At 46.9% G+C, this 26,022-nt stretch overlaps 1 protein-coding gene across 22 annotated transcripts in view; it reads left to right on the forward strand.

Annotated features, from left to right (window-relative positions):
- Positions 1 to 26,022, forward strand: part of POF1B (POF1B actin binding protein) — a 176,527-nt gene that overhangs the window by 108,800 nt on the left and 41,705 nt on the right. For 3 of the 22 annotated variants that reach the window (XM_068250017.1, XM_068250039.1, XM_068250034.1), the window contains 9 exons: positions 2,609 to 2,659; positions 9,454 to 9,504; positions 10,231 to 10,281; positions 11,365 to 11,415; positions 15,862 to 15,912; positions 18,180 to 18,230; positions 21,262 to 21,312; positions 23,038 to 23,130; positions 25,390 to 25,491. In XM_068250017.1, the coding sequence (XP_068106118.1) occupies positions 2,609 to 2,659; positions 9,454 to 9,504; positions 10,231 to 10,281; positions 11,365 to 11,415; positions 15,862 to 15,912; positions 18,180 to 18,230; positions 21,262 to 21,312; positions 23,038 to 23,130; positions 25,390 to 25,491 (552 nt within the window). The remainder of the gene's footprint in view (positions 1 to 2,608; positions 2,660 to 9,453; positions 9,505 to 10,230; positions 10,282 to 11,364; positions 11,416 to 15,861; positions 15,913 to 18,179; positions 18,231 to 21,261; positions 21,313 to 23,037; positions 23,131 to 25,389; positions 25,492 to 26,022) is intronic. The other 19 variants (XM_068250024.1, XM_068250040.1, XM_068250019.1 and 16 more) reach the window with 18 other exon arrangements.

Here is a 26,022-nt window from a genome sequence, read left to right on the forward strand (position 1 = left end):
GTGTGTGTGTGTGTGTGTGTGTGTGTGTGTGTCTCGTGTGTGTGTGTGTCTCGTGTGTGTGTGTGTGTCTCGTGTGTGTGTGTGTGTGTGTGTGTCTCGTGTGTGTGTGTCTTCCTGTATTGTAAGTTAGAGGCCACGCCTTCACGCCTTGCTCTGGTACACTGCTGGGAGCTCTCTCTTGCATCCAGCTCCTGCTATCAGCAGGGATTCTATCTCGCAGCTTCCTGGCCTTGAACCCCTCCCAGCTCTTTGGCAGAGCTTGTAAAACAAATCTGGTATAACAAGCTAATTATTTTAATATCTGAATAGGAGGATAAATTATCTGCTGCTCTGACAGAGGCTCAGCTACAGACTGAGTCACATCTTACAGGGAGTTCTACACAAAATACAGATTCCTCTGTGGCTGGGAACCAAATATGAATGTGGGGGGTAACTAATCCTGGAACGCTCCCCTCTGCGGACACTCCTCACCCCGCAATCCTGCGACGTGAGTCATTCTGCAGCGCTGCCAGCTACCTTGTTGTCTTTTAGGGAGAAGAGTTTGTTGTGTTACACTCTGACTGAACATCATTAGAGTCTAGAGATCAACTGATTTTGTATTCCTGGCTTGGGAAAATTAAAAATAGTCTGCTGTAAGGTGGCTGGTGTTTGAACCATTACCTGGGTCATATTAGCTCAAGCAGGTGATTACTGAATGGTTCGTTAATTGGAAAATTACTGATTTATTCCCATCAGTCTCTGCACCAGACAAGCTTACACTCTAATGTCCTGACCACAGTCGCACACTATTATTATACATTATATAGCTCTGACATATTCCACAGCGCTGTACAGACATCACTGATCCATTCCCATCAGTCTCTGCAGCAGAGGAGCTTACACTCTAATGCCCTGACCACAGTCGCACACTATTATTATTATTATTCATTTATAAAGCTCTGACATATTCCACAGCGCTGTAAATACACCACTCACCCATTCACATTGGTCTCTGGACCATACCTCCCAACTTTTTGAGATCAGAAAGCAGGACACTTAAGCCACACCTCTAACCACGCCCCTTACACGCCCTTGGCCATGCATAATATGAAGATTTCATAAGAAAAAAAAATTGTTTTATAATTCAAACCACACTGGTACTTCCTATCCTGGTTCATTTTCCTTCATGTTAACATTTGAAATTAAGAGATCTATACTGTACATTTAAATGATGGGAATAAAGTTTAGAGTCAATTAAACACATTTTGTCTATAGAAAAATACATATATTTAGATAGATCTGTAGCTCAGTCCTGAAAGAGGGACAAATGAGAAAGAAAGGAGGACAGAGGAACAAGGCGGGTCCCAAAGAGGGGCTGTCCCTCCAAAAGAGGGACAGATGGGCGCTATGCTCTGAACCAGAGGAGCTTACTCTCTAATATCCCTTTTAGGGTTTAAGTAGAACACTCACCGTCCATTTTAAATCGTTGCTTGAAGGTCTTAGTTGCCTGTAAAATCGCAGAATACGATACTCTTACCTCACTACTTCCAGCTTTGGAAACCCATGTCATAGCTTAGGAGTTTGAGCACAGTGAGTTGGGTTTCTGCCCCGCCCACTGTGCTCTGTAAAGGCCCGCCCCACACAGCGCAGAGATCATGTGACTATATCTCTCTATATCCCCGATGTATTATAATGTAGAGTAACCAAGCAGCTCAGGGTGACCCAAACTACTAGGAATGTATAGGGGGATAAAAGGAACCAAAAAGCCCTCCTACTAAAAAAGCAAAGCTTGGTGTAATTTGCCTTCCTAAAACAGAAGGAAATTTGAAATAATTCAGTTATAAATGAACATTTTTGGTTACCCACAATGCACTACTACTAAATATGCAAATTATCCCTTTTCGCCCTTGTTAAAGAGACACTGAAGCGAAAAATAAAATGATGATATTATGATTTGTATGTGTAGTACAGCTAAGAAAAAAAACATTAAGATCAGATACATCAGTCTAATTGTTTCCAGTACAGGAAGAGTTGAGAAACTCCAGTTGTTATCTCTATGCAAAAAATCTATTAAGCTCTCCGACTAACTTAGTCGTGGAGAGGGCTGTTATCTGACTTTTATTATCTCAACTGTAATTGAACTGTTTACTTTTTCTCTGCTAAAGGAGAGTTCATTACTTCACAGACTGCTCTGAAAGACTCATTTTGAATGCTGAGTGTTGTGTAATCTGCACATATTATAGATTGATGCAATGTTAGAAAAAACACTATATATCTGAAAATAAAAATATGAGAATATTTTCTTTGCTGCTAATCTTCTAGTAATTATTCATAGTACACAACCAATTCATTATATCATATATTTTTTTTTTGCTTCAGTGTCTCTTTAAGCCAAGCAAGCATCCAGAACCGCTGGTGTATAGCAAGCCTATAGCTTTAAGTTTTACACAGCCATATCAAACCCACATGTAGACAGCCTGTTTCAGACTTTTGGTCCTCATCAGTACATGGCAGGGATTTATAAGGCTGTATGAAATAGGGCTTGGACGAGTACAACAGAGTAATTATAATGTAGTTCTGCTGCTGATTCTTAGAATAATGTAGAATGTGACTTGTGTCTTCTGTGCAGAACGTGCAGCAGGAGACCGTGCGGCAGTACATCGTGCAGAATCCTGAACAGGTGAGTTATGGGAAACTGCTGCATGCCTGGGCTGTGATGGATGAAGGTAGACAGCGGAGCGTCCTAGAAATATTTATACCTAATTAGCCGCCAGGCCCTTTACGTAACTGGAACTAGGTTAATGTGTGCCGCCGTTTTGAGCATGTGCAGAACGCTCCCGGCAGCAGCACTAGCCAATTGTCTTTCAGTAGATGGCCGCTTCCCCTTCCACTGTCTCCATCTCCCGCTGCTACTTAGACCTCATATCAGAGCGACCGGCTGCGCAGCTATAACAGGACAGGGAGTCGCCTATCAGCGCGCAGGAAGACAGGAAGACCCGGGGGGAGGGGGGCGGAGGCAGGCACTGACTGGGGCAACTATACTATCTATATGGGGGCAACTATGCTATCTGTACTGGGGCAACTATACTAGCTATATTGGGGCAACTATACTATCTATACAGGGAGCAACTATATTATCTATACTGGGGGCAACTATATTATCTATACTGGGGGCAACTATGCTATGTGTATGGGGGCAACTATGCTATCTATACTGGCGCAACTATACTGGTGCAACTATACCAGCTATACTGGCACAACTATACTAGCTATTCTGGGGCAACCATACTAGCTACACTGGGGCAACTATACTATCTATACTGGGGCAACTATACTATCTATACTGGGGCAACCATACTAGCTACACTGGGACAACTATACTATCTATACTGGGACAACTATACTAGCTATACTGGGACAACCATACCAGCTATACTGGGGCAACCATACTAGCTATACTGGGGGCTACTATACGATCCATACTGGGGGCTACTATACTATCTGTACTGGGGAAACCATACAATCTATACTGGGGAAACTATACTATCTATACTGTAGCAACTATACTAGCTACACTGGGAGGCAACTATGCTATCTATACTGGGACAACTATACTAGCTATACTGGGGGGAAACTATACTATCTATACTGGGACAACTATACTAGCTATGCTGATGTCCACGGTCAGTAAACTACACCGCTGCTATGTTCATGTAAATTTGGCCCTGCCCATGACCTGTCATTATTATGCCCACTTTCTAGTGCATGGACACGCCTATTTTTCGCCGTTTCGCATGCCGCAGGTCCTCAGCTACCCTAGAAGTTGGTCCAGCACCTGCATAGCACTCTATAATAAATCCTGGAGCTGCTCATGGTGGCTGTGCATGCGCAGAAGCTGCCAACCTAATATGGAACTGAAAGTGGGACTGTGGAGCACAAGGCACCTGTGACGAGGGACACACAGACTTCATCATGTGACTAGAATTCACCTACATATATAAAAGATACAGGGGCTGACTGACCACTCATGCCCTCCCCCCCCCCCCCAAAAGGCAAATGGATATTTTTTTACTAATAAAAACCCCTGCGCGGCGTGTCACAACATGGGCGTGGTCACACAAAATAATGTGGGCGTGGTCAAGGGTGTGGCCAAATATGCATGACCTCAGCAGTGCTGTAAACGGTCTGCAGGGGAAGTTTGAGCTCTGCCATAGTGCCCCCCCCCCCCCCCAATAAAGCATTTCGCCAAAAATACACGTAATTTGGCAGAGTTCCCCCAAAATAGACAATGTGGCAGCAGCAGTTCCACCAACATACACATAATTTGGCAGCAGTTCCCCAAAATACGCGAAACCTGGCAGCGGATCATCCAAAAGACACGTAACACCCAAAATACATGTAATCTGGCAGCAGTGGTTCCCCCAAAACACACATAATCTGGAAACAGCGGTTCCCCCAACATACACAATCTGGCAGCGGTTCCAAACCGCGGTTCCCCAACATACACATAATCTGGCAGCACTACAGTGGTAGTGGTGGTAACGCAGATTACCTCGGGGCTCCCTCTTCCTCATTCCCCCCCCTCCAGAATTGTGCGGTGTGGCAGCGCGAGTGAGCTCTGTGCGCTGCTACTCTGGTCTAGACTAGACCAGAGCAGCAGCGCACAGAGCTCACTCATGCCTGGAATAGGAGGAAGTGTTCCACTGCCACACCGCACAATTCTAGAGGGGGGAGAGAGAGGAAGGAGGAGCCCCGAAGGGGGGGGGAGATGGCACGCCTTCCCCGCTGCTGTGCCCGCTGCTCCCCCTTCACTGCACTGCCACTCCAGAGCGGGCCCCCCACTGACCACAGGCCCTCGGTCCATGTCAGAGTGCCTGAATGGTCAGTCCACCCCTGAAAGGATAATGTAGTTCTGTTGCTAAACAGATGTACAGAGGCGCCAATAGGATAAAATATGCTAAAATGTTTAAAATATTCGGGTGGCGGCGGTGGGCCGACCACTCCCAAACAGACACGCTGCTGTAGTTTAAACTCAAAACAATTTATTTACATACTCCAAGGACAATGTCGCAACACGTTTCACGGGCACAATCCCGCTTCATCAGGCATTAAACAAATGGAGTATCACACTGAAAAATGACAGAGACAAAGGTATATCAGAACACTGCAGGTGTATGGTAGTATTCAGGTAAAAAAGTTCATGGTAATAGATTGCATCATATCTTGTAGTGTTACAGTGTATTGCAGGTTGAAAGTACTATAACAAGGGATAACTTTAGTTATATGTGGTAGTAGGCAAAATCATGTATAGTGCGTACAAAAGTGTGGGGGTAAAATGGAGTGGTAGATAGTGCATTGGCGTGTTGATCGCATAATCGAGGGGGGTAGTAAGATATAGAGTGGTATGGTAAAAATGACATAGAGAATGGTAAGAGACCCAGTGTTGAAAATGCAAATGTGTCAATATAATCCCATGATTAATTCCCCCCTGTATATATATACAAATATACATATGTGCATGGACATGCACCTATATACACAGTAGGGGACACCAGGAGGGTGAGGGGGGGGGGGGGGGGGGGGGTTTGGAGTTTATGTTAGTTTATTGGGAAGCGGGAGCTTATTTGGAGGTAACAGTAGTGGAAAGTAAGGGAGGTGGTGATGACTAAATCCCATCTCCATGGGATACTCCTTAGCCAGTTTTACCCACTACTAATATGGCCACAGCCGCCCAGATGAACTGTGCGCATGCGCATTTAACACAGACGAGCTACCCACCGTCTAATAGATAGGCGTGGGTACGCTCACGTGGTACGCATGCGCGACATTTACGGACGGCGCCACATGCCCCCCAGCGTGACATCACTCCCCTTCCCACATTTTCCGCTCAGCAACGCGGCTCCCTAATCGCTCTCTGCGACCTCTCAATTAACCCCCGCCCACTTCAGTCACCCATAGGCCATCGTGACCCAATTGGATTACAGCTATTTAAAGGTCCCACGCTGGCTCATATGTACACAGGTGCCAAGCGTATACTGGACCACTAGCTGGTAAGTTGCATTAATAATTTACTACCCTTCAGTGCTTAAAGGTATTTGTTTGTTTGTATTTCTCGCACAATGTCCCTCCTTCTACTCGCCCTCCCACATGACCACCTCCCTTACTTTCCACTACTGTTACCTCCAAATAAGCCCCCGCTTCCCAATAAACTAACATAAACTCCAAAACCCCCCCACCCTCCTGGTGTCCCCTACTGTGTATATAGGTGCATGTCCATGCACATATGTATATATGTATATATGTTACGGCCAGAACCCGAAGTTTGGCCACTTTGCGTTCTGGCCGGCCACTTCGGGTTCTGGCCGGTCAATGTGCGAACTGGCCGCTGCGCTGCGGCCAATGTGAGGAATGAAATGATTGCAGTAAAGATTAATGTGTGTTCTGGCCGTCTCGCTGCGGCCAAATGTGTCAAAAATGCGTTCATTCATTTAATGAAATTAAGCCGGCGGCAATGTAGCAAATGAAGCCGCCGGCTTTCTCTCCTCCCCCCTGCCTCTCTCTCTCTCCTGGCATCCGGCGGGGACATGCGTGTCCCCCCGGAGTCGTTCGTCGCAGCAGGGAATCCTGCTGTTCGTTTCTGCAGAGCGGGTGCTGGCAGAAGAAATGTCTGCAGCCTCCCCGCTCTGCTGCCCTGGCGCGACCAACGAATCTTGGGGACACGCGTGTCCCCGCCGGCTGACAGAGAGAGAGAGAGAGAGGCGGGGGGGGGGGGGGGGGGGGAGGAGAGAAAGCCTCCGGCTTAATTTCATTAAATGAATGAATGCACTTTTGACACATTTGGCCGCAGCGAGACGGCCAGAACACACATTCATCTTTACTGCAATCATTTCATTCCTCACATTGGCCGCAGCGCAGCAGCCAGTTCGCACATTGGCCGGCCAGAACCCGAAGTGGCCGGCCAGAACGCAAAGTGGCCAAACTTCGGGTTCTGGCCGTAACATATATACAGGGGGGAATTAATCATGGGATTATATTGACACATTTGCATTTTCAACACTGGGTCTCTTATTATTCTCTGTCATTTTTACCATACCACTCTATATCTTACTACCCCCTCGATTATGCGATCAACACGCCAATGCACTATCTACCACTCCATTTTACCCCCACACTTTTGTCCGCACTATACATGATTTTGCCTACTACCACATATGACAAGCAAAACAAACAAATGATAAGCGCTCAAGGATGCACCTGAATTGTAAGCCATCAGCGGCAATGCAGAGCCCCCTAGGGCTGAATACATGCCTCTAATGCAAAACGGATGCAAAATTATGTGCTAAACTCTAATCTAAAAATTTGAGAGTGAATTTAAAACAGTGAAGGCAGCTAGCCACTAGTATACTTACATTTAATTTTGCACAGTGGGAGATATGGCAGCGCTTTCAAACAGACCTCATACCTGAATGGTTTAACTGCAATGGTGAGCAGAGCTCCAGAAACTGGACTATATTACACACCCAGCATACACTGCAGGCAAAGAGAGGGAGGGGGAATTAGTGATTAAGCTGCATCAGTGGGCAGAGCTCCAGAAACTGGACTATATTACACACCCAGCATACACTGCAGGCAAAGAGAGGGAGGGGGAATTAGTGATTAAGCTGCATCAGTGGGCAGAGCTCCAGAAACTGCACTATATTACACACCCTGCATCACTATAGACCAAGGGGGGGTGTTAGCTTCAGTGATAATTAGTGCACAAATTATGACCTAATAGACTTCCCCACGGCGGTGACGTACCCCCTTGGGGAAGACCTAACACTCACCTAGCAATAAAAACATAATTCCTCGTGCTGCTATTCATAAATGGTATACACATTTCATAAGACAAGCAAAACAAACAAATGATAAGCGCTCAAGGATGCACCTGAATTGTAAGCCATCAGCGGCAATGCAGAGCCCCCTAGGGCTGAATACATGCCTCTAATGCAAAACAGATGCAAAATTATGTGCTAAACTCTAATCTAAAAATTTGAGAGTGAATTTAAAACAGTGAAGGCAGCTAGCCACTAGTATACTTACATTTAATTTTGCACAGTGGGAGATATGGCAGCGCTTTCAAACAGACCTCATACCTGAATGGTTTAACTGCAATGGTACCCCCTAGCACATAATTTTGCATCTGTTTTGCATTAGAGGCATGTATTCAGCCCTAGGGGGCTCTGCATTGCCGCTGATGGCTTACAATTCAGGTGCATCCTTGAGCGCTTATCATTTGTCTGTTTTGCTTGTCTTATGAAATGTGTATACCATTTATGAATAGCAGCACGAGGAATTATGTTTTTATCGCTAGGTTAGAGGTAGGTCTTCCCCAAGGGGGTACGTCACCGCCGTGGGGAAGTCTATTAGGTCATAATTTGTGCACTAATTATCACTGAAGCGAACACCCCCCCTTGGTCTATAGTGATGCAGGGTGTGTAATATAGTCCAGGTTCTGGAGCTCTGCCCACTGATGCAGCTTAATCACTAATTCCCCCTCCCTCTCTTTGCCTGCAGTGTATGCTGGGTGTGCAATATAGTCCAGTTTCTGGAGCTCTGCTCACCATTGCAGTTAAACCATTCAGGTATGAGGTCTGTTTGAAAGCGCTGCCATATCTCCCACTGTGCTACTACCACATATAACTAAAGTTATCCCTTGTTATAGTACTTTCAACCTGCAATACACTGTAACACTACAAGATATGATGCAATCTATTACCATGAACTTTTTTACCTGAATACTACCATACACCTGCAGTGTTCTGATATACCTTTGTCTCTGTCATTTTTCAGTGTGATACTCCATTTGTTTATTTGCCTGATGAAGCGGGATTGTGCCTGTGAAACACGTTGCGACATTGTCCTTGGAGTATGTACATAAATTGTTTTGAGTTTAAACTTCAGCATCGTGTCTGTTTGGGTGTGGTCGGCCCACCGCCGCCACCCGAATATTTTAAACATTTTAGCATATTTTATCCTTTTGGCGCCTCTGTACATCTGTTTTGTCAAGACATCCACCCCGGGTGGAAGGGTGATACACCCTCTTTTCCTTCCTCAGAGAGCGACATCTTATTCCTGAGTGGGGAAAGGTCTAATCTCCCCACCTGCATATACAGTGGTTGCCTAGGTGGTAACCCATGTTTGTGAGTATATTACTTACTTATCACAATTTCACCTTGTTCCAATACATACTACACCATATCGGGCTCTCGGTATCTCTCTTTTAGTTCTGCTGCTGTTTGGGATGATGTAGACTATGAATGATTTGGACAAGGTGGGTTTCTGCCCCGCCCACTGTGTTCTGTAAAGGCCCGCCTCACACAGCGCAGAGATCCTGTGACTATATCTCTATATCCACTGTATATATGTATTATAATGTAGTTCTGCTTCTGATTCTTAGAATAACGTAGAATGTGAATTGTGTCTTCTGTGCAGAACGTGCAGCAGGAGACCGTGCGGCGGTACGTCGTGCAGAATCCCGAACAGGTGAGTTCTGGGAAACTGCTGCATGCCTGGGCTGTGATGGATGGGGGTAGACTGGTGGCGTCCCCAGTATAAGTAGCGAAGTCTATAGGTGTCCCCAGTATAAGTAGCCAGGCCTATAGGTGTCCCCAGTATAGGTAGCCAGGTCTATAGGTGTCCCCAGTATAGGTAGCCATATTTATAGGTATCCCCAGTATAGAAATCCAGGTCTATAGGTGTCCCCAGTATAGGTAACCAGGTCTATAGGTATCCCCAGTATAGGTAGCAAGGTCTATAGGTGTCCCCAGTATAGGTAGCCAGATCTATAGGTATCCCCAGTATAGGTAGCCAGGTCTATAGGTGTCAACAGTATAATTCGCCAGGTCTATATGTGTCCCCAGTTTAGATATCCAGGCCTATAGGTGTCCTCAGAATAGGTAGCCAGGTCTATAGGTGTCCCCAGTTTATATAGCCAGGTAAGGGGGAAGTGAGGAAGGGGGAGCCCCAGGGTGGGGTGGAGACGGTCCTCCACTGCGCTGCCACCTCAGGGCAGTCCCCCCACTGACTACGGGCCCTCGGTCCATGCCCAAGTGCCTGAATGGTCAGTCCACCCCTGAAAGGATAATGTAGTTCTGCCTCACACAGCGCAGAGATCATGTGACTATATCTCTATATCCCCTGTATATATGTATTATAATGTAATTCTGATTCTTAGAATAACGTAGAATGTGAATTGTGTTTTCTGTGCAGAACGTGCAGCAGGAGACCGTGCGGCAGTACATCGTGCAGAATCCCGAACAGGTGAGTTATTATGGGAAACTGCTGCATGCCTGGGCTGTGATGGATGGGGGTAGACTGGTGGCGTCCCCAGTATAAGTAGCGAGGTCTATAGGTGTCCCCAGTATAAGTAGCCAGGTCAATAGGTTTCCTGAGTATAGGTAGCCAGGTTTATAGGTGTCCCCAGTATAGGTAGCCAGGTCTATAGGTGTCCCCAGTATAAGTAGCCAGGTCTATAGGTGTCCACGGTATAGGTAGCCAGATTTATAGGTATCCCCAGTATAGGTAGCCAGGTTTATAGGTGTCCCCAGTATAGGTAGCCAGCTCTATAGGTGTCCCCAGTATAAGAAGCCAGGTCTATAGGTGTCCCCAGTATAGGTAGCAAGGTCTATAGGTGTCCCCAGTATAGGTAGCCAGATCTATAGGTATCCCCAGTATAGGTAGCCAGATCTATAGGTATCCCCAGTATAGGTAACCAGGTTTATAGGTGTCCTCAGTATAGGTAGCCAGGTCTATAGGTGTCCCCAGTATAAGTAGCCAGGTCTATAGGTGTCCCCAGTATAAGTAGCCAGGTCTAAAGGTGTCCCCAGTATATGTAGCCAGGTCTATAGGTGTCCCCAGTATAGGTAGCCAGCTCTATAGGTGTCCCCAGTATAGGTAGCCAGGTCTATAGGTGTCCCCAGTATAAGTAGCCAGGTCTATAGGTGTCCCCAGTATAAGTAGCCAGGTCTAAAGGTGTCCCCAGAATAGGTAGCCAGATCTATAGGTGTCCCCAGTTTATATAGCTAGGTCTATAGGTGCCACCTGTTTAGATAGCCAGATCAGGGGGAAGTGAGGAAGGGGGAGCCCCAAGGTGAGGGTAGGGGAGGGGGGAGACGGCCCCCCTTCACTGCACTGCCACCTCAGGGCATTCCCCCACTGACTACGGGCCCTCGGTCCATGCCCAAGTGCCTGAATGGTCAGTCCACCCCTGAAAGGATAATGTAGTTCTGCCTCACACAGCGCAGAGATCATGTGACTATATCTCTATATGCCCTGTATATATGTATTATAATGTAGTTCTGATTCTTAGAATAGCGTAGAATGTGACTTGTGTCTTCTGTGCAGAACGTGCAGCAGGAGACCGTGCGGCAGTACATTGTGCAGAATCCTGAACAGGTGAGTTATTATGGGAAACTGCTGCATGCCTGGGCTGTGATGGGATGGGGGTAGACTGGTGGCGTCCCCAGTATAAGTAGCGAGGTCTATAGGTGTCCCCAGTATAAGTAGCCAGGTCTATAGGTGTCCCCAGTATAAGTAGCCAGCTCTATAGGTGTCCCCTGTATAGGTAGCCAGCTCTATATGTGTACCCTGTATAGGTAGCCAGCTCTATAGGTGTCCCCAGTATAAGTAGCCAGCTCTATAGGTGTCCCCAGTATAAGTAGCCAGGTCTATAGGTGTCCCCAGTATAGGTAGCCAGGTCTATAGGTGTACCCTGTATAGGTAGCCAGCTCTATAGGTGTCCCCAGTATAAGTATCCAGCTCTATAGGTGTCCCCAGTATAAGTAGCCAGCTCTATAGGTGTCCCCAGTATAGGTAGCCAGGTCTATAGGTGTCCCCAGTATAAGTAGCCAGGTCTATAGGTGTCCCCAGTATAAGTAGCCAGCTCTATAGGTGTCCCCAGTATAGGTAGCCAGCTCTATAGGTGTCCCCTGTATAGGTAGCCAGCTCTATATGTGTACCCTGTATAAGTAGCCAGCTCTATAGGTGTCCCCAGTATAAGTAGCCAGCTCTATAGGTGTCCCCAGTATAGGTAGCCAGCTCTATAGGTGTCCCCAGTATAGGTAGCCAGCTCTATATGTGTACCCTGTATAAGTAGCCAGCTCTATAGGTGTCCCCAGTATAAGTAGCCAGCTCTATAGGTGTCCCCAGTATAGGTAGCCAGCTCTATAGGTGTACCCGTATAGGTAGCCAGCTCTATATGTGTACCCTGTATAGGTAGCCAGCTCTATAGGTGTCGCCAGTATAGGTAGCCAGCTCTATAGGTGTCCCCAGTATAGGTAGCCAGCTCTATAGGTGTCCCAAGTATAAGTAGCCAGGTCTATAGGTGTCCCCAGTATAGGTAGCCAGGTCTATAGGTGTCCCCAGTATAAGTAGCCAGCTCTATAGGTGTCCCCAGTATAAGTAGCCAGCTCTATAGGTGTCCCCAGTATAAGTAGCCAGCTCTATAGGTGTCCCCAGTATAAGTAGCCAGCTCTATAGGTGTCCCCAGTATAGGTAACCAGCTCTATAGGTGTCCCCAGTATAGGTAACCAGCTCTATAGGTGTCCCCAGTATAGGTAGCCAGCTCAATAGTTGTCCCCAGTATAAGTAGCCAGGTCTATAGGTGTCCCCAGTATAGGTAGCCAGGTCTATAGGTGTCCCCAGAATAGGTTAGCCAGGCCCATTGGATGTCTCCAGAAAAGGTAGCCCGGTCTATAGGTGTCCCCAGTTTATATAGCTAGGTCTATAGGTGTCCCCAGTTTATATAGCTAGGTCTATAGGTGTCCCCTGTTTAGATAGCCAGGTCAGGGGGAAGTGAGGAAGGGGGAGTCCCAAGATGAGGGTGGGGGGGGGGGGAGACGGCCCTCCTTCACTGCGCTGCCACCTCAGGGCAGGCCCCCCACTGACTACGGGCCCTCGGTCCATGCCCAAGTGCCTGAATGGTCAGTCCACCCCTGAAAGGATAATGTAGTTCTGCGGCTGATTGGGATGATCTAGGTTATGAATTAGTGATGTCCGGTTCATGAGTGATTGGTTCATTTGAGCCGATTCTGTCCTGTGAGTTGAGTGATCCGACTCATCACACTAAACCAAATCAGTTCAGTGGATGAGTCGGGAACTGCAGCTGCACTGCTTCCACTGCAAAACGCAAAAGCAATTTTGATGTGCGCTTTCTATGCGTTTGCGTTTTTGACCAATTTTGATGTGCATGTTTTTTTTTTTTTTTTTTTTGCATTTTTAAGCGTGAAATGAATCAAATGATTTGGTTTATGATCCGGTTCTTTTTAATGAATTGAATCTAATGAATCGATTCATTAAAAAGAGCCAGACTTGCGTGTATCAAAAAAGGGCGCATGGAAAAAAGGGCGCGGGATATAGCCGAAATTATAGGTTGTAATGTAAAACAATAATTTTCGTTTATCGCTTGTAAACGAAAATGTAGTGCTAAATAGGTTAAATAAACGGAAATTAAACGGCAAAATGCCGTCTACAACAACAAACGAATTCTGAAATGAAACGTCAAATAGCTCTATAACAAAAAACGATATTTACACTTGTATTAAGCATAGTAATACAATGGTAGATTTTACAGATATTTTACTGCAATTATACCTAACTGTAGGCTCACACAGATCTATCCCTATCCGTAACCCCTAGACCCCCTCTTTGTTTAAATATACATAATTTACTAAATTGTATACATTACATATATTGTGCTGTAACTATACCTAACCTTACTCTCACACAGAACCGTCCCTGTACCTATCCCTAACCTCTAGACCCCCCCCCTGGTGGTGCCTAACCCTAACCACCCCCCTGGTGGTGTATATTGTACTGTAACTATACCTAACCCTACTCCCACACAGAACCTATCCCTAACCCCTAGACCCCCCGTGGTGGTGCCTAACCCTAACCACCCCCCTGGTGGTGTATATTGTACTGTAACTATACCTAACCCTACTCTCACACAGAACCCTCCCTGTACCTATCCCTAACCCTAAGAGCCCCCCCCTGCTGGTGCCTAACCCTAAGCCTCCCCCCCTGGTGGTACCTAACCCTAACCACCCCCCTGGTGGTGCCTAACCCTAATGCTGGGCATACACAGAGTTTCCTTTCCTTATCAATCGAGTCGCTGATGGCTCGATTGATAATATCCGACAGGTCCGATGACTTGCCGGATAGATTCCCCGCTCGATCCACGCCGGCGGACAATAGCGGGGAATCGAGCAGCTAAGGAGCGCTGGCAGGGACAAGCGGGAATCGATTCGCGCGGACGAGCGGGGATGCGGCGGCATTGGGCCAACGGCTCTATCCAGTGCATAATTGCATCCGTGTATGCCCAGCATAAGACCTTCCTGGTGGTGCCTAACCCTAACCATCCCACTGGTGGTGCCTAACCCTAACCATCCCCACTGCACAAACACCCTTACACACATATAAACAATAATATATTTAATCCTTAAACTACTTCACTATAAATAACATGAATAGAATATTAGAATTCTTAAAATAACGGTAATATTAAAGTGACTCTGTAACAAAAATTACAACGTTTTTTTCGACCATCCTACAAGTTCCTAAACCTATTCTAATGTGATCTGGCTTGCTGCAGCTCTTTCTACTATAACCATCTCTGTAATAAATCAATGTATCTTTCCCCTGTCAGACTTGTCACCTTTGTCTGGAAGGCTGCCAAGTTCTTCAGTGTTGAACTGTTCCTCTATGCACACTCCAGTGTGTGTTTTATTTACATAAGCCAGCAGCTTCTTTGCTATCTTATCAGTGATAGAAGAGAGCTGGATAAAAATCCTCCTCTGGAGGCTGTGAAAGGAGCTGGTCTGTCACATACTAAGGAATTAACGACATAGGCAGAGCTGTCTGCAGGAAGCCTGTAATGTTCAGTGCATGAGAGAAGCTGGGGACAGAAGGTAAACACACACAAGTGATCTCTTGAGATTCAGAAGTAAGGCTGTATACAGCCTGCTTGTGTATGGATGTATTTTCTATGTGTGGACATACTGTACATCAACCTACTTCCTGTTTTGGTGGCCATTTTGTTTGTTTATAAACAAACTTTTTAAAACAGTTTTTGACTACTTTTAATGCGGCGGGGAGCGGTGAAATTGTGACAGAGGGTAATAGGAGATGTCCCCTAACGCACTGGTATGTTTACTTTTGTGCGATTTTAACAATACAGATTCTCTTTAAAGCGATATATTAGTAAGTTAATAAAACTATAATTGAAGCACTATAAATGTGAAAAACAAAGTTAATACCAAAAGCGATGTATTTTTAATAGAATAAGGTTGAAAACGATATTTAAATGACAAAATAAGTGTGAACGAAAATTTACTTAAAACGGGAAAATAAGTAAAAGCTCCTATAAGCTCCTATAAGCGAAATATAAAAACGAAAAATGAAGTATAACACAAAGTCAAAACGAACTTGTAAACGATATTTGTTATAAACCTTTTTCTGTAAACAAAAACTTTTGTTAACACGATCCCTGCAACCGCTATGTCTCGGGCGCCCTTTTTTCCTGTCGGGCGCCCAATAGCCGATATTTTGCATTGCAGTCTATGCCGGCGCCCTTTTTGTCCACTAGCCATGTGTGCTCTTTTTTACTGGCCCGCCGGACTTCCCATCACTACTATGAATGATGTGCAGGACTTGCAGCATGAGACCATGCAAAGGGACATCGAGTTGGGTTTCTGCCCCGCCCACTGTTTTCTGTAAAGGCCCACCCCACAAAGCGCAGAGATCATGTGACTCTATCTCTCTATCCCCTGTAAATGTATTATAATGTAGTTCTGCTGCTGATTCTTAGAATAACGTAGAATGTGATTTGTCTCTTCTGTGCAGAACGTGCAGCAGGAGACCGTGCGGCGGTATGTCGTGCAGAATCCCGAACAGGTGAGTTATTATGGGAAACTGCTGCATGCCTGTGCTGTGATGGGTGGGGGTAGACAGTAGAGATGGCTCGAACATCAGATTTTCGGTCCGCGGACATGAACCTACGCAAAAGTCTGCGGACCTGCGAACTCCGCGAACCGCAATAGACTTCAATTGACAGGCGATCTTTAAAAACTACAAACACGGTTTCTGGCCACAAAAGTGATGGAAAAGTTGTTTCAAGGGGTCTAACACCTGGAGGGGGGCATGGCGGAGTAGGATACATGCCAAAGGTCCTTGGGAAAATATATTTGACGCAGAGCAGGGTTATAATCCCTAAAGGGCAGAAAGCACATTGCATTCCTAAATTGGAGGCATAAAGTGCTTGAAAACATCTTGCGTGTGTAGACATGGATCAGCAGGTAATGTAAGTAGTGTACTGCTTCACACTGACAGACCAAACTCACTGTGTAATGCACCGCAAACAGCTGTTTGTGTAGTGATGGCTGTGATGGTGCGTACGATGGCGAAAGTGCAGGCGATGGTGGTTTTCCAGCATATATAGTCGTGCTGAGGTAGCTGAATGACAGAACAGTGACTGTCCAGCTGATTGAATTTGGTCTGTCCACAATGAAGCAACGACCTTATTATCTTGGGTGTGTCCCCCCCAACACACTCATATAGGTCATTGTTTCATTGTGATACGCAAGTCCCTTCACCGCGGCAAGGTAACGATCACGGAGGGGAATTGGCACATGTACATGCCTTTTGTTTTGTTGTTGCAGCAGCAGTGCAGCCAGAAAAATTAGGTATGTACACGCACCAGAAAAATTGTTGTTTTTTTGTGGTAGCGTCCGCTGCTAGCAGCGGCCTTAAAAATTCAGGAATCCACCTGGAGTCCTGGACCCTGTTGGTGGTGGCGGAGAAGGCAGTCAAGTGGCCTGCAGGCAGAGATGCTGTGTGAGAACTGACTTAGTCTTGGGGCAGGCAGCAGCGGCGTGCAGGCAGAGATGCTGTGTCGGGACTGACTTAGTCTTGGGGCAGGCAGCAGCGGCGTGCAGGCAGAGATGCTGTGTAGGGGCTGACTTAGTCTTCGGGCAGGCAGCAGCGGCGTGCAGGCAGAGATGCTGTGTGGGGACTGACTTAGTCTTTGGGCAGGCAATAGCCATCCAGGATCCATGCCTCATTCATTTTAATAAAGGTGAGGTGCTGAACACTTTGTTGACCTAGGTGACTTCTCTTCTCCGTGACAATGCCTCCACCTGCGCTGAAGGTCCTTTCTGACAGGACGTTTGAGGATGGGCAAGCCAGAAGTTTGATGGCAAATTGTGACAGCTCTGGCCACAGGTCAAGCCTGCGCACCCAGTAGTCCAAGGGTTCATCGCTGCTCAAAGTTTGTATATCAGCACTTAAGGCCAGGTAGTCGGCTACCTGCCGGTCGAGGTGTCCCCAGAATAGGTAGCCAGGTCTATAGGTGTCACCAGAATAGGTAGCCAGGTCTATAGGTGTCCCCAGAATAGGTAGCCAGGTCTATAGGTGTCCCCAGTGTAGGTAGCCAGGTCAATAGGTGTCCCCAGTATAGGTAGCCAGGTCAATAGGTGTCCCCAGTATAGGTAGCCATGTCTATAGATATCCCCAGTATAGGTAGCCAGATCTACAGGTGTCCCCAGTATAAGTAGCCAGATCTATAGGTGTTTCCAGTATAAGTAGCCAGGACTATAGGCGTCCCCAGAATAGGTGTCCCCAGAATAGGTAGCCAGATCTATAGGTGTCTCGGGGGGGGGGGGTGTCAGCACAGTGAAAGGGGGTCAGACCAGAGCGGCCGCGCAGAGCTCACTTGCGCCTGGAATAGGAGGAAGTGTTCCACCACAATTCTGGAGGGGGAGCGAGGAAGGGGGAGCCCTAAGGTGAGGGAAGTGGGGGGAGACGGCTCCCCTTCCCCGCCACTGTGCACGCTGCTCCCCCTTCACTGCGCTGCCACTCCAGGGCGGGGCCTCACTGACCAAGGGCCCTCGGTCCATGCCCGAGAGCCTGAATGGTCACTCCGCCCCTGGGATGAATGATTGTGACTTGTGTGTCCAGTGCAGGATGTGCAGCATGAGACCTTGCACAGGTACATATAGTTGGGTTTCTGCCCCGCCTACTGTGTTCTGTAAAGGCCCGCCCCACACAGTGCAGAGATCATGTGACTATATCTCTGTATCCCCTGTAAATATACTGTATGTATTATGTACTTCTGCTGCTGATTCTTAGAATAACGTAGAATGTGACTTGTGTCTTCTGTGCAGAACGTGCAGCAGGAGACCGTGCGGCAGTACATCGTGCAGAATCCTGAACAGGTGAGTTATTATGGGAAACTGCTGCATGCCTGTGCTGTGATGGATGGGGGTAGACAGTAGAGATGGCTCGAACCTCAGATTTTGGGTCCGCGGACGCAAACTGACGTAAAAGTCCGCAGACAGGCGAACTCGGCGAACTGCAATAGACTTCAATGGGCAGGCGAACTTTAAAAACTACAAACACTGTTTCTGGCCACAAAGGTGATGGAAAAGATGTTTCAAGGGGTCTAACACCTGGAGAGGGGTATAGCAGAGTGGGATACATGCCAAAAGTCCCTTGGGAGCTGGGGGTGTGCAGTTGGAGGAGAGCGCAGCAGTAGAGTAGCACTCAGCCGAGGAGGAGGAGGATGACAGCGAAGAGGATGTAGCAGCAGGAGGAGTAGGAGGAGAAGGAGAGGAAGTGGCAGCAGGCCTGCCTGCAAGCCTTGGAGGTGTCACCACCAGTGAGTCTGCTGCACAGTCAGGTACTCCATGCTTGCCAGCGGTCACCAAGTTGACCCAATGTGCCGTAGAAGTAATATACCTGCCCTGACTTTGCTTTGCAGACCACCCTTGACCCAACCCTTTGTGCCAGAGATGACACCACTTGCCTTTCAACATCCCGGTACAGTTTGGGTATCGCCATTTTTAAGAAATAATTGCGGCCTGGTATCTTCCACTGCGGTGTCCCAATCGCCACAAATTTTCAGAAGGCCTCAGAATCCACCAGCTTCTATGGTAAAAGCTGGCTGGCTAACCGTTCCGCCAAACTAGCTGTCAGACGTCGGGCAAGGCGATGACTGGCAGACATTGGCTTCTTCCGCAAAAATATTTATTTAACGGACACCTGGAACTGCTCAAAGTGAGAGGCGGAGTGGAGGAGGGTGGCTGTGAAGGTGCAAGGGCAGCAGAAGATACAGCGGCTGAAGATGCTGCACCTAGAGGAGGCGGAGGGTGGCTTTGAATATGCGTGCTGCTTTTTCTTATGTGCTCATCCCATTTGTGTTTGTGCTTGTTTATCAAGTGCCTTCGTAAGGCTGATGTCCCTAGGTGGGTGTTGCTTTTCCCACGACTCAATTGTTTTGTTCGCAGAGAGTACAGATGGCATTGCTGTAATCTGAGGAAAGAGGGATACATCTGGGCACCAATTGCTGAAAAGATCACCTATTTATTTTACTTCCAACACCTTCAGTGATGCATGCAAAAATCTAGCCTGTAAGGCTAGATTTTTGCATGTATCACTGAAGGTGTTGGAAGTAAAATAAATAGGTGATCTTTTCAGCAATTAGTGCCCAGATGTATCCCTCTTTCCTCTGATCGTAATTAGTTTGTCTTCTGGAGGCACAATTGCTTGCTGGCACCTGCATCTTCCGACCTGCCTGTCACACATCTGTGCCGATTTTTTTTCTCTGTTCTTTTTATAAGTTGCTGTTATCTGAGGCAGAGACACAAAAAATTTCCATACTGGTGATCTCTGGGATGACGGCATTTAGGTGGTGGCGGCAGCAGCTGATGTTAAAGGGCGTGTTGACTGGCTGTCCCTAGGTGGTGATGCATGCCACCGGCGGACACTGCCACCAGCTGTTTCCGACGACGAGCTCCCCCTGCTTCTTATAGCAACTAGTCTCCTCCTACTCCTCTCTGACTCCCTCTCTGAACTGTCCCCCTGTTCATATTGTCTATTGGGAACCCACGTGACATCCATGGCCACCTCCAAAACTGCACCAACAGGTACTTTATCATCCTCACACCTTACGTCCATAGCGACACCTAACTCAGATATGAGGTGGTGTAACATACTTAGTGCCTTCATCTTGTAACAATAATGGTTGTGAATCAGTTAATTCCCCACAAACGTGTGAATAACTCCTCCAACAGCTCAAGTGGAGCAGCTGTGGTGCTGGTAGTAGCGGTGGTGGCTGTCGGCTGAATGTTAATTACTTTTGGTGTGTCCGAATCAGAGCAGGAGGAGGAAGATATGTTGCGGTTCCCTGCAGAAGCTGAGGAAGATGAGGTGTTCTGTGTTAAATAGTTAAGTACGTCCTGACAATCTTGGGGGTTGATTGTCCGTGCCTTCTGAACACTACTTTGGTCGAAGGCCACATGAAATCGCATCAGCACGACCTCGAACAGACCTGCCGGGTGGCTGTGAACTTTATTAACACAGAGAGATATCCTATATAGTACTTTCAATCACAAATACAGTTGCAAGCTAAGCACTGCTTATGAAAGACAGTGTGCTGGCTTGTAATAGATAGAAGATGATAGTAGAACTGCAAGGCCCAGGAATGACTGTGGCCTGCCCTGTATGCAGTGTCTGTCTCTCTCACACACGCACACACAAAAAAATAAGTGTATGAGGCTTCAAAACAGTTTTGGTTTTGCGGTGGTTTCAGAAATAAAGAACAGCCTAGCTAACTGTCCCTGTCTCTATGTGGGCTGTATGCAGTGTCACCCACAAAGGGAGCTATGGTATAGTATGTTCAATCACAGATACAGTGGAAAGGTATGCACTGGTATAATACAGTGTGCTGTCACACAGGTACAGAGGAAAGGTATGCACTGATATAATAGTATACTGTCACACAGGTACAGTGGAAAGGTATGCACTGGTATAATAAGTGTGCTGCCAGTGGTGGGACTACAAATTCCAGCTGGCCTGGCAACTGTCTGTGGGCTGTATTTATATGCATTGTCAACCACAAAGACAGCTATGCTTTTGTAAGTTAAATCACAAATACAGTGGAAAGATATGCAATGGTAATAGTGTGCTGTCTATGTCTAGGAATGGCATAGTGCAGCAACTAGGCCCAGCCGAGTTGGCTGAGCAGTTTAAGCATGGTGATCTGGGTTTCTGCCCCACCCTCCCAGCATACTAAATAGCTCTGCTGTGGGAGGACCCACCCAACTCGGCTGATATAGAAAGCCGAAGCTAGAGATCATGTGACTATAATTCTGTGTCCCCTACATATATGGAGGATAATGTAGTTCTGCTGCTGATTGTTGGAATGATGTAGATGATGAATGATTGTGATTTGTATCTCCTGTGCAGGACGTGCAACATGGGACCGTGCGGCGGTACATCGTGCAGAATCCCGATCAGGTCAGTTATGGAATACTGCTTCATCACATGTCTGTGCTGCTATATATCGTGTATTAGTGGACATCCACCCATGTACCGTGTATTGGTGGACAGCCGTGTGCCGTACATTGGTGGACAACCATGTGCCGTATATTGGTGGACAGCCATGTGCCGTATATTGGTGGACAGCCGTGTGCCGTATATTGGTGGACAGCCGTGTGCCGTATATTGGTGGACAGCCGTGTGCCGTATATTGGTGGACAGCCGTGTGCCGTATATTGGTGGACAGCCGTGTGCCGTATATTGGTGGACAGCCGTGTGCCGTATATTGGTGGACAGCCGTGTGCCGTATATTGGTGGACAGCCGTGTGCCGTATATTGGTGGACAGCCGTGTGCCGTATATTGGTGGACAGCCGTGTGCCGTATATTGGTGGACAGCCGTGTGCCGTATATTGGTGGACAGCCGTGTGCCGTATATTGGTGGACAGCTGTGTGCCGTATATTGGTGGACAGCTGTGTGCCGTATATTGGTGGACAGCTGTGTGCCGTATATTGGTGGACAGCCGTGTGCCGTATATTGGTGGACAGCTGAGAGTCTAAGACAGATTTTCCCTAATGAGTCTTGAAATGCTGGAAAACAAAAATCGTAGTTTATGAATGCTGGTCAGTAATGATGTCACAGATATGCCTTGGTGCCCAAGAATTTATCTAGTGTCTCTTGTTGCCTAAATTCACTTTATTTGCCACGATTTGTGGCTTCGCAAGGGGGAGGGGGAGAGAGTAGGTTAAAGTTAGGAGGGGGGAGGGGTTAAGTGCTGGGGGTTTAATTGTTATGCACCTCCTGAGAGGTTAATCATCGGTAGAGAGAGGTGTTAAGGTTGGGCATTGGCAGAGGGAGGTCTTAGGGTTAGGCCTCGGTAGAGGGAGGTCTTAGGGTTGGGCATCGGTAGAGGGAGGTCTTGGGGTTAGGCATCGGTAGAGGGAGGTCTTAGGGTTGGGCATTCATAGAGGGAGGTCTTAGGGTTAGGCATTGGTAGAAGGAGGTCTTAGGGTTAGGCATGGGTAAAGGGAGGTCTTGGGGTTAGGCATGGGTAGAGGGAGGTCTTGGGGTTAGGCATGGGTAGAGGGAGGTCTTAGGGTTAGGCATCGACAAACGGCAGTCTTAGGGTTAGGCATTGGTTGAGGGAGGTCTTAGGGTTAGGCATCAGTAGGAGGAGGTCTTAGGGTTAGGCATTGGTAGGAGGAGGTCTTAGGGTTAGGCATTGGTAGGAGGAGGTCTTAGGGTTAGGCATTGGTAGGAGGAGGTCTTAGGGTTAGGCATTGGTAGGAGGAGGTCTTAGGGTTAGGCATCGGTAGAGGGAGGTCTTAGGGTTGGGCATCGGTAGAGGGAGGTTTTAGGGTTAGGCATCAGTAGGAGGAGGTCTTAGGGTTAGGCATCAGTAGGAGGAGGTCTTAGGGGTAGGCAACGGTATAGGGAGGTCTTAAGGTTAGGCATTGCTAGAGGGAGGTCTTAGGGTTTGGTTTTCCTATTGCAAATTGCAATAGCACCATACACCTGACTGATCACGTCAGAATCCCGGTACTGGGGAATAGAAAGAAAGTAAGAAACTCGATTGGTTCGTAACACAGTCACAGTTGTGATCACGTTTTTTAGTGGAATAGAGCCGATCTGCAGGATTGAGCCAGATGTGGCGTGTTTGTTGTATTATAACACAATAATAATAATAATATTTCTATTTTGGCAGTCCTATATGCAAGGCGTTAACTATCTCCCATCCAATCACATGATCTATGAGAAAACGATCAGGAGGATGGACAAGCCCTCCACCACCGAGGTAGTAAGTCTCCAATCGTAGTTAAGCGATACGTGGCCCGCATACATGACAAAAAGCCCCTGGAAAAAAGGGCGCAGGGCATTGCCGCTAGTAGAATATCGCTACAATTCGCAATATTCTACTGCTGGATTCCGATATTTTACTATGACTTAACCTATCCCTACTCCCCACACAGAACCCTCCCTCTCTGTGAAGGAAATATTTTCTTTAACACTCTACCCACTTCCACACCCTAAGCCCCCCCCCCCCCACTTCCTTAGTGGTGCCTAACCTTAACCACCCCACCGGGGAGCCTAAACCTGCCTCCCGCTACAACTTACCTTAACACCCCTCCCCCCCCCCCCCCCTCCTTGCCACAAAGATTCAGCATCTGGAGGCGTCTGCCGCAGTTAAAATTTCCGCAAGACCCTGTGATGCTATCGGGTGCCAAAGTTTTCTTTGCAAGCAAACGAAGAAAGCAGAAGAGCTGGCACTGCTGCAAGTGTTCAATTTATTGTGGCATAGGTAAAGTGCAAACGTGCATCATCTTGCAAAATGGCATGGAGTAAAACACATACCCTGGTGAGAGGAGGCGTGGGTGGTGGTGGGTGCTGGGCACAGGATGCCTGACGGCCGTTTCGCGCTAAACAGCGCTTCTACGGAGGCTGCCACCCACGCCGCTTCTCACCAGGGTATGTGTTTTACTCCATGCTATTTTGCAAGATGATGCACGTTTGCACTTTACCTATGCCACAAAAAATTGAACACTTGCAGCAGTTGCAAGTTGTGGCCACTATAAAAGCTGCGATTTGTGGAAAGGTAAATTATCCACCGTGCACCCAAATGTTAGGCTTTTGTCACAAATCACAGCTTTTACAATAGGTGCCAATAGTGATGCAGATTTTTCTGTAAGGGCCCCCTCACCCTTTTTTTTTTTTTTTTTTTTTTTTTTTTTTCTGTTTTTGTGTGGCCCTATCTTGAAGTCCCAGTTTAAAGTGGACCTGAACTCTTGCACGGGACAAAAGGAAAACATAGAGACATGCACCCTGTGTGTATTTAGAGAGTTTAGCTTGTCTAATTCCCCCTCATCTGTGACTAATCACCACTGTAATTTGATCTCTCAGCTGTTAGCTCAGGAATATCTGCAGCCTCGGCAGAGCAGCTAATTTGTAAATTCAGGATGTTAACCCTATGGCTGCTTCCATGAAAGCAGGAAGTAGACACACTACAGATTTATTGCCGGATTTCTATCAGCTGTAACAAATAAATGTTTTTCTGTAAAGGCTAATATGCTGTTTCTTATCTTTTAGAACAGAGAGGAAGTTCTGAGTTCAGGTCCGCTTTAATAGTTTCTTTTAGGGCTTGTTCACGCTAAGGGCGTTTTCGGCGAAATCGCCCACAAAGCGCTTGTGCAATGATTATCTATGAGAAGGTTGATGTTAGCGCGTTTCATTTCGCGGAGCACAAGGTGGTGCCTGCACCATTTTTGGGGCGATTTTGCTCTAATGGAAGTTGTAGAAAGAGCGCTAAACGCTCACAAAATCGCTTTGTGCAGCGATTGCGTTCACGATTTTAAGAATAAATACATTGTATTTATTCTTTTCTGGGTCAAAGAGTGCGTTTCCTGACTTGCGTCAGGGAGTGAATTACAAAACCGCTCTGGGAAAAAACACTGTAGAAAAGTGCTTTAAAAAACCGCAGCTTGCAGGCAAGAGCAGGGAGGTGCTAAAAAAATCATGCACAAAATCGCAAAACGCTTGCATTTCGATTTTAGATGTGAGCAGAGCCTTAAAGGACAACCAAGGTGACATGATGAGATGGACATGTGTATGTACAGTGCCTAGCACACAAATAACTAGGCTGTGTTCCTTTTTTTCTTTCTCTGTCTGAAAGAGTTAAACATCAGGTATGCAAGTGACAGTTTCTGTCCGGGTCGGGCTGGATCAGACTATAGCATGTCTTTCACTGACATGTAATTACAGCCATAAAACCCTTTCCTAGCAGAAAATGGCTTCTGAAAGCAGGAAATGGATTAAAAAGCTCAAAAATAATTCATATTTTTGAGCTGTGGCATACTGTAATGAAGGTGTCATTGAGCAGAGACACTGAAACAGTAAAAAGTTAAAAACTAGATTTAAATATGAAATACAACTGTAGAATATCTAAAAAAAACGTCATTTTAGGAGGAGGAGGATAGATGCAATTGTTTTTCTCATCAGATTATTTTCACCTCAGATGCCATTTAAAGTTTCTTGTAAAATTGACGTTGTCTCTGTGTTGCAGGAAAGGCAGGCGACGATTGTGCGTGGATCCAGTGTCTCCTCCGTGAATGAACAAGTGATTGAGCAGAACAACCAGAACAAAGTCACTGTGCAGAGCACAGAGGTCAGTGCCCGCTCTGTCCCCTGACAGTATGAAATGACATGAAATCTATGAGTAACAAATGTGTTATCTTTTCCCTGCCTGTTGGGGGGGGGGGGGGGGGGGGGGGGGTAGGGAGGATTATTCTACAGAAATTCTCCCCCAGGTCAGTTCCTCGAAAAGCGATCAGGTGATTGATTTTTGTGAAATCTGTGATCATGCCTTAGTTCTTTTCCTGCTCATCAACCAGTCAGACAACTCCAATCAATCCCCTGATCCGATTCTCCTAGCTCTCTCCTGCAGCTGCAGGACTGGAGTGTCTGCATGCAGGAGCCAGTTAGTTACAGAGACAGATTAATGGAGGTGACCTATTTATTTCCTTTTAAACAATGCAGATTGCCTGGCTGTCCTGTGGGTCCTCTGCATCTAATACTCTAAAGCCCCGTACACAGGCTAGATTAAAGTCGGCTGAGGCAACCGGTGGCTGCTGCTTGTTGAGCAATCTGCCAGGCGGAGCAACTCAGCCAACTGATGGCAGATACTTTTGTTGGCGCC

The sequence above is a fragment of the Hyperolius riggenbachi genome, chromosome 8 (assembly GCF_040937935.1).
Source record: "Hyperolius riggenbachi isolate aHypRig1 chromosome 8, aHypRig1.pri, whole genome shotgun sequence".
Lineage (NCBI taxonomy): Eukaryota > Metazoa > Chordata > Amphibia > Anura > Hyperoliidae > Hyperolius > Hyperolius riggenbachi.